Here is a 13,683-nt window from a genome sequence, read left to right on the forward strand (position 1 = left end):
CTTGGGCTACGTAGTGCAGTGTTATTGTTGTAGGTAAGTGGATTATAAGCTTTAGGGTAGTGGTTTAAGTCGGCTTGCGCTCAAGTTACTTAATAATTATTCTCATGCTCTATACTAACTCCTCTTCCTTAAGCTTTATAGGTCCACCAATCGAGGCACTCCTAACTTTGTGAACTAGGCCCACTAAGCACGTGCTCTCGACACGTTAGCTCTTGGCACAATATGAGAGATAAAACCTCCACTAGGGGATGATACCTTCCGTTGTTAGAGGCAGGGGCGAAGCCAGAACAATCTTTTAGGGGGGGCAATTGAAATTTTAATTTTCTATAGTCTATATCTTTATAACGATTTGAGAAAGGATATAATGAAATTCTTTGATTGGTTTTTCCCAAAGAGAGAAATGGTCCGTTTTATTTGACCCATGGCTCCAACAAAACCAAACCATTACACAATTAACAATACCAATTAAATTAATATTTTTTCTATTTAATTTAAATATTCAAATTGACTAGAAAATTGAATTTAATAATTTAAATAGTATCGTAATTTATTTAATTAAATTAAATATTAAATAAATGGATTTAATAGAAATTAAATAGAATAAGAATAGAATTAAATAGAATTCTCTAATTTCTAATTCAATTTGAATCCTAAAACTAAAATAATAATAAATAAAAAGAGATTTGAAAAAATTAAATCAAATTTTTATAATTTTAAGGGGCCAAAGTATAATTTTATCTTTACTAATTTAAAATTTTTAAAAATTTAAGGACTCAAATAGTAATTTTATATTTTAAGGGGGTCGGGGTCCATGCCAGTCCCCCTCTAGATTCGCCACTGGTTGGAGGACCAATTAACTGTCCAATTAACGATACTTCAAAGACTTCTTTCAAAAAAGTTAACCTCTTTGCAATAATTAACAAAATCAAGCTAATTTAAAATGTTGTGTTGTTATTGTAACCATTAGGATGAAGTTAGCTCCAACATGGTTTTAAGTATATATATTTTTTCAATTTAAAAATTTTAAAAAAAATAGGTATTAACATAACCAGCATAATACAAATAAAAGGTAATGCTTGGGTGTTGAAGTAGTATGAATTTAACAGTGAAGCAAAAGCACGGAGTAGTCAACAACAATAAGATAAGGTGCAGCACATGAAACGTGAGTACTTGATTTTTGCTTTTTTATTTTTTTATGTCGGATTAAAATTTAGGTAAAGGGAGACTACTCTAGTTCAGAGTTAGGGTACATCATCAGTCTCGTCGAGATAAATTAAATTTAGGACCATTAATGAAATTCAAAGCTTGATGCTTGCTCCTCGAACTGAATTCACCCATATTTTTCAAATGAGTGACTTCACTAACTTTTATTACCTCTAACATTGAACATATTATCTATCAATTTCATTGCTCCAATAAGTGAGTGACCCACACAACAAAACAAGTCAACAATCGTCCAGAATCATGTTTAAACACTTGTGAAGAAAAAAGAGGAAAAGAATCTCTTCTATCGACAAACACTATCATAACCAACTCAATGGTATAGAAATAAAGAGGAGAGGTCAATTATAAGGTCATCGAATCAAGCCAATGCTCGTTAACAAGCTGTTAAAAGTTTTTCAGCTTTTTTATATATATATATATATATACATATTTTTATAATGCTACTAATGCTACCCTCCCTTCATATCAACCATTTTTTATTCCATGTTCTTTTTCCTCCTATTGCGTGAGAAATCATTTCTGCTTTGTTTGACCACTGAATGTAACCAAGTAGATTCTGAAACAAATATTATACATGTTTTTCACTGTTGGCTTGGCTGCAATCATTTATTTTATGAATGCTAGGGAAGAGACTGAGTGCCTTTTCTTATCCCCTTAATTTGAGGATCTTTGCGTATTAAATTAACTTCTAGCTATTATATATACTGGTGTCTGGTTCATTGAGAATGATTTTATGTATGTTTTAAAAGAACCAGACAAAGAACCACTTGACAACTTGTTTCAATCCCTGATCTATTCTGTCTACCAAAAAGCTTGAAGAAATTAGACCTACACGGAAGACCAACCAAGTCAAGGTGAGTTATATATATATGTGTGTGTGTGTGTGTGGATATAGATATAAGCTATTTTTCTTGTTTAATGATTTCAGAATATACCCATTTCAGTAACAAAGAGCATGGAAGAGGTGAAGGATACGAAAGAGAAAGAGAGGGAAGACATGGAAGAGGTGCATGAAGAAACCGAGGGTTCAAGGACAATACAACCATGGACTCAGCAAATCACTGTGAGGGGAGTGATTGTAAGCATCTTGATTGGGACGGTTTACAGTGTGATAGCCATGAAACTGAACCTCACAACAGGTTGGGTCCCTAACCTGAATGTCTCAGCTGCTCTTATCGCCTTCCTTTTTATCCGGACATGGACAAAAGTTGTTGAGAAGGTAGGATATACGGCCAAACCTTTTACAAGACAAGAGAACACCATGATTCAGACATGTGCAGTTGCATGTTACAGCATAGCTATTGGAGGTTAGAGGTTTATTTTTCAGGCTCATTTCAATTCTCCCCTTAACATAACATAACATATATTGATGAATGATGATGTGGAGTGCAGGTGGGTTTGCATCTTATCTGTTGGGATTAAACAGGAAGACATATGAATTGTCCGGAGTAGGCACTGAAGGGAACTCTGCAAAGGCTATAAAGGAACCAGGACTTGGGTGGATGACCGGCTTCCTTTTTGTAGTTTGCTTTGTTGGTCTTTTCGTATTAATTCCTTTAAGAAAGGTAACCTTCGCTTGCTTACTAAAATAATCCACTTAAAATATTATCTTATATTACAATTTTAAGGTCTTATTACCTACATAAAGGTCCATTATTTAAAGAATATCTAATTTAATAAAAAATATATATTCTACAAAATTATTGTTTGAAATTTTGATGTATGTACTCCAAAGAAAAATAACAAAACATGCTTTCTCTAATCAAAGAATCAGAGCAGGAAAGTTAAGAACATCCTTTTTGAGGCTTTCTGATTTCTTTTTAGAAATAAATAATAAAAAAGAAGATAAAATTAAAAAAAATGCTTCTTCTTTACAGGTCATGATAGTGGACCTCAAGTTGACTTATCCAAGTGGCTTGGCTACTGCAGTTCTCATCAATGGCTTCCATAGCCAAGGCAATAAGTCAGCCAAGTAAGCAATATATATTATAAGGATCAAACCAGAAGAAGAAGAAGTTATGAGATAATAATGATATGATTAAAACATAATTGCAGGAAACAGGTGCGTGGGTTCCTGAGGTACTTCTCAGCTAGTTTCCTATGGGGATTTTTTCAATGGTTTTTCTCTGGGAAAGAAGAATGTGGTTTCAAGCAGTTCCCTACTTTCGGACTTAAAGCCTGGAAGCAAACGTACGTCCGCGGGTCCAACATGTTATCAAGTGTCCTTTTTTATTATTATTTTACTGCATCATAGAGATACATGTCATCATCCATCAGTGGACAAGATAATAATCCTAATCATTTCCTGGGCCGTTGTTGAATATATATATATATATTGCAGATTCTTCTTTGATTTTAGCTTGACCTATGTCGGGGCAGGAATGATCTGTTCTCACCTGGTTAACTTGTCTCTGCTATTTGGAGCTGTGATTTCATATGGAATAATGTGGCCACTTATTAATCGCCTTAAAGGACAATGGTTTTCTGAGGATTTACAAGAAAGCAGCATGAGGAGTCTATATGGATACAAGGTCTCTTATTTTGTCTATTCGCCCACTCCCTTAATGGTTCCAATGTTCTTTGGAAATGTTTATAACCTAAAATATAATGGTTGTTAGGTTTTTGTATCTGTTGCTCTCATTCTTGGTGATGGCCTTTACAATTTCCTCAAGATACTGTCTTTCACGCTTATAAACATCCATGGTAGATTGAAGGACAAGGGCCGAAATAGAGGTAACAGAGCAGCATTCTCATATTCGGTTTTGGGGCCAAAATGTAATGAAATTTTTGGCAATGACTAACCAACCTATGCTGTCCTTGTAGATGAGGAGGATGATCGGAAGAAGACAGCTGAGGATCGAAAACAAAACGAACTTTTCATCAGAGAAACCATCCCCATGTGGATTGGGGTTGTTGGATATGTGGTATTGTCTATCGTGTCTGTTGTTGTGATCCCCATCATGTTCCCTCAACTCAAATGGTACTATGTGATTATAGCTTACATTCTTGCCCCATCTCTGGCTTTCTGCAATGCTTATGGGGCGGGTCTTACCGACATGAATATGGCCTATAACTATGGGAAAGTAGCCCTTTTCGTGTTGGCAGCATTGACAGGCAAGGAAAACGGTGTTGTAGCAGGGCTTGCCGGATGTGGACTCATCAAATCTGTTGTTTCTGTTGCTTGCATTTTAATGCAAGATTTCAAGACAGCGCATTATACGCTCGCATCACCAAGAGCGATGTTCTTGAGCCAAGCAATTGGGACGGCTATTGGCTGCGTTGTAACGCCTCTCAGCTTCTTCCTTTTCTACAAAGCATTCGATGTTGGAAACCCATATGGAGAATTCAAAGCACCATATGCCTTGATATATAGAAACATGGCTATTCTAGGTGTGCAAGGATTTTCGGCTTTGCCTCGGCATTGCTTGCAACTCTGTTATGGCTTCTTTGCTTTTGCAGTGTTGGTGAATTTTGTGAGAGATGTCTCGCCGCATAAAATAGGGAAATGGATGCCGCTTCCGATGGCAATGGCAATGCCATTTTTAGTTGGGGGATATTTTGCGATTGATATGTGCTTGGGAACTTTGGTCGTGTTTGCTTGGCAGAAGCTAAATGCAAAGAAGGCTGAGTTGATGGTTCCAGCCGTTGCTTCCGGGCTAATATGTGGGGAAGGGCTATGGATTCTCCCGGCTTCAATTCTTGCCTTGGCCAAAATTAATCCTCCCATTTGCATGAAATTCCTGCCTTCTTAGAAAAAAAGGTTCAAGCATGAAGAACAATAAAAAGTTTGAAGGGAAGTCCGAAGCAAGCTGCTCGTTCCAGCAATTCTCAGAGTAGTAGATTACTAGATATATATACTCATCTTTTGGCAAAATAAACCAATCTTAGTTAAGACAGGGTAGATAAGCACACCCCAGATGTTGCCTTCAAGTTTCCATTGCTTTGGCTCCTTTATTAAAGGGTAAAAAAGTTATTTTTTTTTGTTTATATATATGACATTAGCTGCGGTAGATACCAAATGAATAATTTGATTACTATTCCGAAAATTTTGACAATATAAGAGTCGAATTAGATCCAACCAAATTTGAAAACAAATGCAAATGAGAAAAAAGAAAGAATGCAAGCTCAACATATAAGAAATGATTAGGTGGCGATGATACCGGCTAGAACATCAGTTTTCCCTCGTGCATAAATTGTGTAAACTAAGCGGAGAGCGTCAAGCCACCCGTCTAGGGATTCCCACGAATCAGCAACCTGAAGCGAAGAGAAGACAATACTCACTAAAGCTAGATTGCCATACATATATTGCTCACATTTCATCCAAATGACAAACATGGGCATAAAATAATTTTCAAGTTTTTGATCTGCATGGAAGTTATCGTTCCTTCATTATGATTTAAGAAAAAAGCTATTAGAACAAAAATGTAAAGCATAATGCTTACCAAGAAAACTTGACCGGATGTGGTATTAATGCAGAGGCCAGCACCTGGAGGTAAAGTTAGATCAGCAGAGGCTGATACAGAAATGATGTCTGGAATATAAACTCTGATAGCCTTTTTGTCCGTATTTCCTGCATCCACGATTCTTCCAGAGAGGCTTCGGGAAACTTGTTTCTGCTCAACTTTGATGACCTGGTCAATCGGAAATAGAGGACATGGAGAAAGGTATTAATTCTTCGTGTAGCAATTTATGTTACTTTTGCCTTTTGTAGATAACAGCCTGGAATTTAAATTGAAAACAGCTTACAAAAAACATATATATGATGTATTTTGTCATACTCTATCATTCCTTCCTCTCAAAAGAGACGTGCAATAACATAACTTCATGCACTAAATATAAACAAACATTTGAAGAAATGAACCCTCAATCCCAGAAAAAAAAGAAAAAGAAACTTTATATTTATTTACCGTGGACAAGAAGAAAACCAATCAGCTTTTTACCTGTTGAAGTGCTTCTTGATTCAGAAAGAACTCTGTTCTCTTCCAATCACTATGAGGTGGAAATGTGTTTCCTACTGGTGGTGCAGTCAGATACCCATCTTTAAGATGGGGTAAAGGTAGCTGTCAAAAATTTAGTTCCGTTAGAATATAAAATAATTTGCCCACCAAATTCAATTAAGTATTAACAGAAGATGACCACCGCAGTCATTTGCACTATATAGATTCAATAGTTCTCTTCACCAGGTGAGTGCCAGGTTTAAACATGAAATGAGCTAATGAGAAAAAACAATATCCCTAACACACAGACACACTTTGAAAAGAAGAAGAGGGTGAAAGAATAGGGCTATTAAATGTTCTAAATAAATTTTTGTTGTTATGATTTGAACACAAGATCACTACTCTGAATATTGCTTCTTATCATAAAATTTGGCTCTTACGATTTGCTATTAAATGTTCTGATAAAATTTTGGTTCTTATGATTTGAACACCTAAAATGAATATTCTTGGGGACACTGTGGGCGGTCAATCATTGAATATGTTTACATCCAAGCCAAAGTAAAATTCTCAAAAACATTGGATTAGGCATGTAGTTTGTTACGAATTATTGTGATTGATAACTCAGCACATCAACGGGAGTCTAAAACCTTAGGACTCGTAAGAGAGACCCAAATCTTACAGTCTTTTTTTGATAAAAATTCTGCTTAGGGTTTTTTTATTACATAAGTCAACCAATCTTATTACTTAAAAGAGGAGACCTATTCTTAAAAGGAAAATAAATCAACTGAAATTAAAACATAATAAAAAAAACCCAGGTTAATGGCCTTCCCTAACATAGATTTGGCCTGTTACATTACTCCCTTCTAGAGAAAGAGCTTGTCCTCAAGCTTGAAATCAGGATAAACTTGGTGGAACGTCCCTTTTGTTACTAATAGTCAAAAGCGATAGAGATCGTAGACCCCTACAAAGTTATTCTCATTTACCAGCAACCCCGAATAAATCTATTCAAACTTCTCACCAGCATTCAATATTTTCAAGAATAACCCAGCAAGTTTAGACCCATTAAACTTTTCCAGTATGGAGTTGATGGTTTTGGGGAGCAGGTTTAAAGAAAATGGCTGGCTGTCAGATATGAGTTGGAGAGGGATTAATGAATAAGACAAGCAATTAAAGTCGGTTGTAGCTGATATGATTTTTATTGAGATGGGATTAGGAGAGTTTGATGCATAGGATAAGAAAGAGAGATCTGTAGCCATGGTTTGGTTTTGTTCAGTTAGAGGGTGTACGTTTGTGTCTATCATAGACTTGCTAACCTATTTACCAGCAATTATTTTATAAATTCCATCATGTAATTCATCAAATAGTTGGGTTTTGGTTAGAGCAATACTTCATGAATATCCTGCAACGTATGATCCAATATATATTTTATCTTTGTTTGCATAAGCTCAAGCCTCATGTATTTTTGCTTGCCATTCTGCCGACCATTATCTGCCGTTGCTGAGGATCATTGGCTTTGAATACCAAACTGTTACAATCACGTTCGGGATTGATAGTTCAGCTCATCAAAGGGAGACTAAAACCTTCAACTCACCAAAAAGAAATTGAAACTTTAGGACTCCTTAGAGACAAACCCAAATCTTTTAGGATTCTTCTTAAGAAATTCTGTTTAGGGTTTTATTATTTCTTAAGTTCTTTTAAATAAAGACCAATCTTATTACATAAAAGAGGAAACCTAGTCTTAGAAGGAAATAAAACAATTGAAATAAAACCATAATCAAGAGACCAAGGAAAGCAATAAAAGCGTAATCTAAGCGCTAACTAAAGATTCCAAATTAATGGCCTTCCCTAACTTAGATTTGGCCTTTTACATAGTTCTCTATAATTTTGCATCAGTTTCTTGTGCAGCTCAAGGACTCGGTTATAGTGCAGTGATACTTAAAAGTAAAAAACAGCATCAATTTTCCGACAAGAAAGAACTGTGGAATTCATGGATCACGCCCCAAAGTATTACTCCTATAAATTAAAAGATCCATGACAATGCTACTTAACTAGGAAAAAAGAAAAGGAGATTATTCTCGCAGCTAAGGGCTCAACATTGCTAACAGAAGATTCAATCGATTTAGAAAACAAAACCTCAAAAATATTGTTGAAAGATTAAATACTGACCATTGAATGAACAAGCTTCAAGGCACTGCTGTAAACCTGGACGTTCAAAAATACCAAATAAGAACATATCCACAAAACTAAGATGGGAATTTTGAAGTCAAATTGTACAATTCTGAAACTTTAAATTTAGGAGAAAATGAAAAAGTATGACATTAGCTTTCTTATAGATTTTATGATTACAAAAAGCTAAAATTATGCTACAAAAATTTTCATCAGCCAATAATCATGCAACCCATATAACCAGAAATCGAGACTACATCTAGTCAGTAAAACTCTGATGTCCAAGAAACACACTGCTCAAAACCTGGACATTTTAAAATAACAAAATATATCCACAAAACTAAGATGGGAACTTTAACGTCAATTTGCACAATTCTAAAACTTTAAATTTCAGAGAAAATGAAGAAATATAACGTTAGCTTTCTGGCAAAATTTATGTTTGCAGAAAGTCAAAATTTATGCTGCAAATTTTTCATCAACCTATAATTATGCCACCTACATAACCAGAAATTGACTCTATCTATTTAGTAAAACTCTCTAGTCCCAAATAAATATAGATTTCTTACAGAGTAATTTGGTTTCAATGCATGTGCAGCTGCAATGTATATAGCAGACTGGCTATACAGCTCATTGGAGGACATTTCTTTAGGATTTGTAGTACCGGTTTGTACTGAATCCTCAGCTAGTGCATACTGCAATTAAAATACAGATATTTCAAGTTTTGATATGCTTCACTTAGAAATGTTTACATAATGAAGCCATTAACTAATCTCATTTATATCAAAAAGAAATAATCATAAGTGAAGTTTCCAGTCTAAGAACTAGGTACTTACCAAGACAGTTCCAAGGTTGTATATTGCTCGATGGAAATCAAATTGCAATCGTATTGCTGCACGAAACTGCATTAGAAGTAAAGGATATTATAAGAATAGAAAAGAAAACTATAAGCTATTCTTTTAGGACATATCAGATGTCAGATTACTTTGCTGCCTGTTCCTATAGTCATCCAAGCACTCTGATTTCCCCAAATGACTTTTGTACCTTACTAATTGCAGTCTTCACAATTTTTTGCTTCTCTCGTGCAGAAACAATTGCACTGAGTTCCTAAAGAATATGTGATAAGACAAGAAAGTAGGTAAAGCATTCTCAGAGTCCATACAAATAGAATCAAATCTTAATTTGAAAGATATGGAAATAAATAAAGCTGATTAATCAACATTCATCACTAAATCATAATTTACCTGAAGTGCAAGTCCCCAATTGTTTAGCGCCTGAAAAAGATTTTAGCATCATTATAATCACTGGCAGAATAAAAAAAAAAATGGAGTCACTCTAGATAGCAGAATTACAAGACTAAAGTAAATAACTACTTCAAATATACCTGAGGGCTATTCCAGTTGAGTTGGACAGCTTTTTCATAGTTTTTTGTAGCCTACAAAGCCATAACAATAAGATTAGGCTCCATCAAACTCAAGGTAAAGGTTTTTATTTATTAAGGATCTCTATACAGCACCACCACAAAGACAACGTGTTTCCGTACTAATTCTAGAATATATATCAAGGTTCCACAGTCAAAACCAACTCCAATGGTTCTGGCCTTACTGAAACAGATTATATAAAAGTAAGCGGTTAACATGAAACAGAAACAGGAAATGAGATCTTATCCATCCAAGGAAAAGGTGTTCCATGACAAGACACCAAGAGTTTCCAATAAAGGACTAGTGTTATTCATACAAATGTCTAGCGTGACTGAAATACCAAAATTATATAGTCAGAACCTGCTCCCATAGTTCTTCAGCCTCCTTAGTCCGACCACGCATTTTCGCTCGATCAGATATTGCTATTGCCCAGTTGTAGAAAGCCTGTCAATTAATGACTTAGCATCAGAGTCATGTGAATGAAAATCAGAAAAACATATACAAATTATACAGACTCATTTCTCCTTTTGTGAGTACGTGTATATATAGAAGCGCTTATGCAGCTCTAAACTCATTTCTTTTGTGTATTCAGCTTCTTATGTGACTTATGCATTTTGAGCAGTCATCATGCCTTTGGCAGTTGAAAGTGAACAAAAAAAATCACAAATCCATAGGAATGCAACAAGATCATCTGGGACATGGAGAAGCATACATACATCATGAAGTGTCGGGCAAAGAAGAGTTGCGTCGTTATACTTTTTACAAGCCTCCTCTAGCAAGTCATCTTTAGAAGGTGAAGTAGAATCTGGACTAACATTATCAGCACTTTCCTGTAAGCCAAATAAGAACAGTGTGGACATGATATGAGCAATTTGCAACATTAAACATTATGATAAGCTTGACCCTGTTATGAAGGCTGTCCTAGCCAAATAATGATTGAATCTTATTGATATATAATTCTGAATGATGCTAACATAATAATCAAAATGAACCATTATGTCAAACCTGAAGAACCAATGCCCAGTTGTAAAGTGCATCATAATCTTCTGGGTTTTTCTCTAAAGCAGCAGCATACCTGCAAAGCCAAACTGAAAATCACTACTATGGAATATCAGGACTCTGGAACAGAAACATATCATGCTCAATATCAAAGTAAATTGTGATAAGTGTAAGAAAATAAGACTGACAGTACCTCTTGGCAGCATACACAAGAACCCGTTGGCGAGACTGGCCCTCCTCATCAGCACCAGTGACACTACTGACCAACTCCATTGCAGCACTGTTTTGGTTGGATTGTCTCTGCGTGCTTTCTCGACTGGAACATACAAATCACAGAAAAGAAAACAATATCTTTTACAAGCGGAAGAAGAACCAGAAATACAAGCAGGAACAATATATAGCATACTTAAGCTTTACATGAATGTGGCACATGAAAAAGAAGGTAAACTTAATTCCAGAAGTGAAAGATCCTGATACTAGGGGTTCATTCATTAAGTTAGACATAAAGTAAGACTACAATGAACGCCAAACACGAAATCCAAAACCAATTGAAGGACTGAAATAAACATATATTTCTTGCATCTGAAGTTTAAAGATAATGAATCCAGGACAGTGGAAGACCGTCACTGGAGAACAGTTGCTCATCCATGCTACTAACGAAAATTAACTTGTAGTTTAATAGCAAGAGTACACCTCAATTGCATTTGGTAAAATTCTCCAAATTGTCTATTCAGGATATAATCGAGAAACAGCCTAACTTTACAATTAATCGTTTCACATATGTAATTAAGGAGATGAATCAACAGAGAATTCCACAGATCCAAAAATTTCTACATTTATAATCTCACTAAATCCAATTATAAAATAAAAGAGCGTCGTTGCTTGTTCAATCGAAAATCCAGAACGAAAAAAAATAAACAAAAAATGTACCTGTAAGGAGAGCCTGCTTCCTCTTCGTCGCTTTTAAATTCAGTTAGCAACTCTCTCATCGTGAAAGTCCGATTCCCTTCATCTTTTCGCAGCTGCGGCCGAGCATTTTGGTCAGTGGATGACGGCTTGGCCGCGTCATTGGATTGGATCGAGCTCTCTTTGTCCTCCTCCTTCGTGTTCGGATCCGCACCGGTTACAACAGGTTCCACCTTCAGTGCGTCCTCCGGTTTGTTTTCCGGTCCTGGCTCCGTTTTCGATTCGGGTTGAGATTCCGCTTTTGATTCTGGTTCCGGTTCCGGTTCTGCTTGTGGTTGGTGTCCATTGTGAAGTTCGGATTCCTCAGTCGTTTCGGGCATTGCTATGGAGAAAGTATTTCCGTACAACGCCAAACACAGAAACCAAGAAGATCAAAAGAGAGTGAGTGAAGAACAAAACAAACAAAATATGCAGCGCGGTGGTGTGAAGGTCGAGAAAACGGTTTAAAGAAAAGTCCCACGTTAAAAAATAGGTGAAATTCATTATTAGTTCCTATACTATGTGTTTGTTATAAATTCAGTCCTTGTATTTTAATTTGGTATTATTAATCCATGGAATTTTTCAACTTTAAAATTTCAGTAGTGATTCAAACGTAGTTGCTAAATCTATCTCTTTCCAAAATCTTATAAAGTAAATATTTTATTGATTGTATCGTATAAATTAGATTTTGGTCATAAGCTTTAATTTATTATGAAATGATTACTAACTTTATTTATGTGTAACATTTTGCGGTTAAGTCTTTACCTTCTATAGCTGAAATTAGAAAATATTATTAGGATTGAAATTAAATTGTAATTTTTACGATAGTAAAATAAAATTTCACTATTTTAATAGCCTATATCTTTATAAATTTTAAAAGATTAAACTAAATTTTTATATTTTTAAGGGGTCAAAATATAATTTTATCTTTACGAGCCTAAATAAAAAATTTTCATTTTGGGAGCGGCCCCTAGTTTCACCTCTGCTTAAAACAAAGGGCTACAGACCCTTCTCTCTCTCTTTTTCATTCATTTCTCTTTTCTTCTATACAAAAATAAAACGTTTCTTTTATGAACTCTAAGGGTACGTTTGGTTTACTATAATGGAATAGGACTGTAATTGAATAAAGCTGTAATTGAATAGAGCTGTAATGAAATAGAGCTGTAATCAGTAATTCAACTGTTTGGTTGAATGGAATGGAATAGAGCTATAATAATATTTTTGTATTTGGTTGAATGGAATAGATATTGTAATAGTATAAGAAAAATTACTTAAATGACCAAAATACCCTTAATGTAATTTTTTGGATAGATAATTATTGTTATTGTTATTAAATCTTAATAAAATTATTGTTAAATATATTTTAATAAAAATAAAAATCAATAATTTAATCATATTTTAATATAATTATTATTAAATACAATTTAATAAAATATTATATAATTTAATAAAATTCTTAATATAATCATTATTATATGAATTAAAAATCATAATATATAATATTATAAAATAATATATAACCTACTTTATTATTTTTAAACTGCAATACATATTTAATGTGCTAAAATATCATTAGTGAAACAAATAATTTAATTATTCTACAATAAAAAAACAAAGTATTAGAAGTAATAAATAGCTTGTGATTAAAAAATTTAGACATTGAAATAGAATTAATGATATAATTTAAATGTTAATTTATGAGTTAAGTAATAATTTTAATCAATAATTTGTTACATATAACAAACATTATAATGTTACATTTCACATTCTCATTTCATTTAAATTGTGAGAGAAGGAAAGAGCATCACCATTGTCAATGGAGATTCCCATTATTTTTGTAGTTCCTAAAGGTCACTTTCTCAATACAGGAAAATTCTTAGGACATGTATCATGTGAAAAATAAAATAAAATAAAGAGCATACAGATTTTACATGGAAACCCTTTCGGGAAAACATCACGGGTAGAGGAGAAGAAAATTCACTTTGTCGAATTCG

General features: G+C 34.3%; 2 protein-coding genes across 3 annotated transcripts; one reads left to right on the forward strand and one right to left on the reverse strand.

Moving 5' to 3' along the window:
- The first annotated feature begins 1,519 nt into the window (after positions 1-1,519).
- On the forward strand, positions 1,520-5,284 carry LOC108479495 (metal-nicotianamine transporter YSL1-like). Of its 2 annotated transcripts, none has more exons than XM_017782139.2 (8): positions 1,520-2,078; positions 2,153-2,531; positions 2,617-2,789; positions 3,102-3,196; positions 3,280-3,414; positions 3,566-3,755; positions 3,843-3,957; positions 4,048-5,284. In XM_017782139.2, exons 2-8 carry the CDS (start codon positions 2,180-2,182, stop codon positions 4,974-4,976), a joined length of 1,989 nt encoding a protein of 662 aa, XP_017637628.1. In that variant the 5' UTR covers positions 1,520-2,078; positions 2,153-2,179; the 3' UTR covers positions 4,977-5,284. The 2 variants fall into 2 exon arrangements, with proteins under 2 accessions (XP_017637628.1, XP_017637627.1); XM_017782138.2 differs by having other exon boundaries at positions 1,533-2,078; positions 2,169-2,531.
- Positions 4,999-12,183, reverse strand: LOC108479496 (protein HLB1). The gene is made up of 14 exons (XM_017782140.2): positions 11,675-12,183; positions 10,938-11,060; positions 10,751-10,820; positions 10,462-10,575; positions 10,106-10,189; positions 9,709-9,759; positions 9,569-9,598; positions 9,369-9,431; positions 9,161-9,226; positions 8,894-9,019; positions 8,328-8,363; positions 6,165-6,284; positions 5,667-5,855; positions 4,999-5,478 (listed from the first exon to the last, which is right to left on the reverse strand). The coding sequence occupies exons 1-14, from the start codon at positions 12,028-12,030 to the stop codon at positions 5,368-5,370; spliced, it is 1,539 nt and encodes a 512-aa protein (XP_017637629.1). The 5' UTR covers positions 12,031-12,183; the 3' UTR covers positions 4,999-5,367.
- Positions 12,184-13,683: the final 1,500 nt, after the last annotated feature.

The sequence above is a fragment of the Gossypium arboreum genome, chromosome 1 (assembly GCF_025698485.1).
Source record: "Gossypium arboreum isolate Shixiya-1 chromosome 1, ASM2569848v2, whole genome shotgun sequence".
In the NCBI taxonomy this organism is placed as follows: Eukaryota; Viridiplantae; Streptophyta; class Magnoliopsida; order Malvales; family Malvaceae; genus Gossypium; species Gossypium arboreum.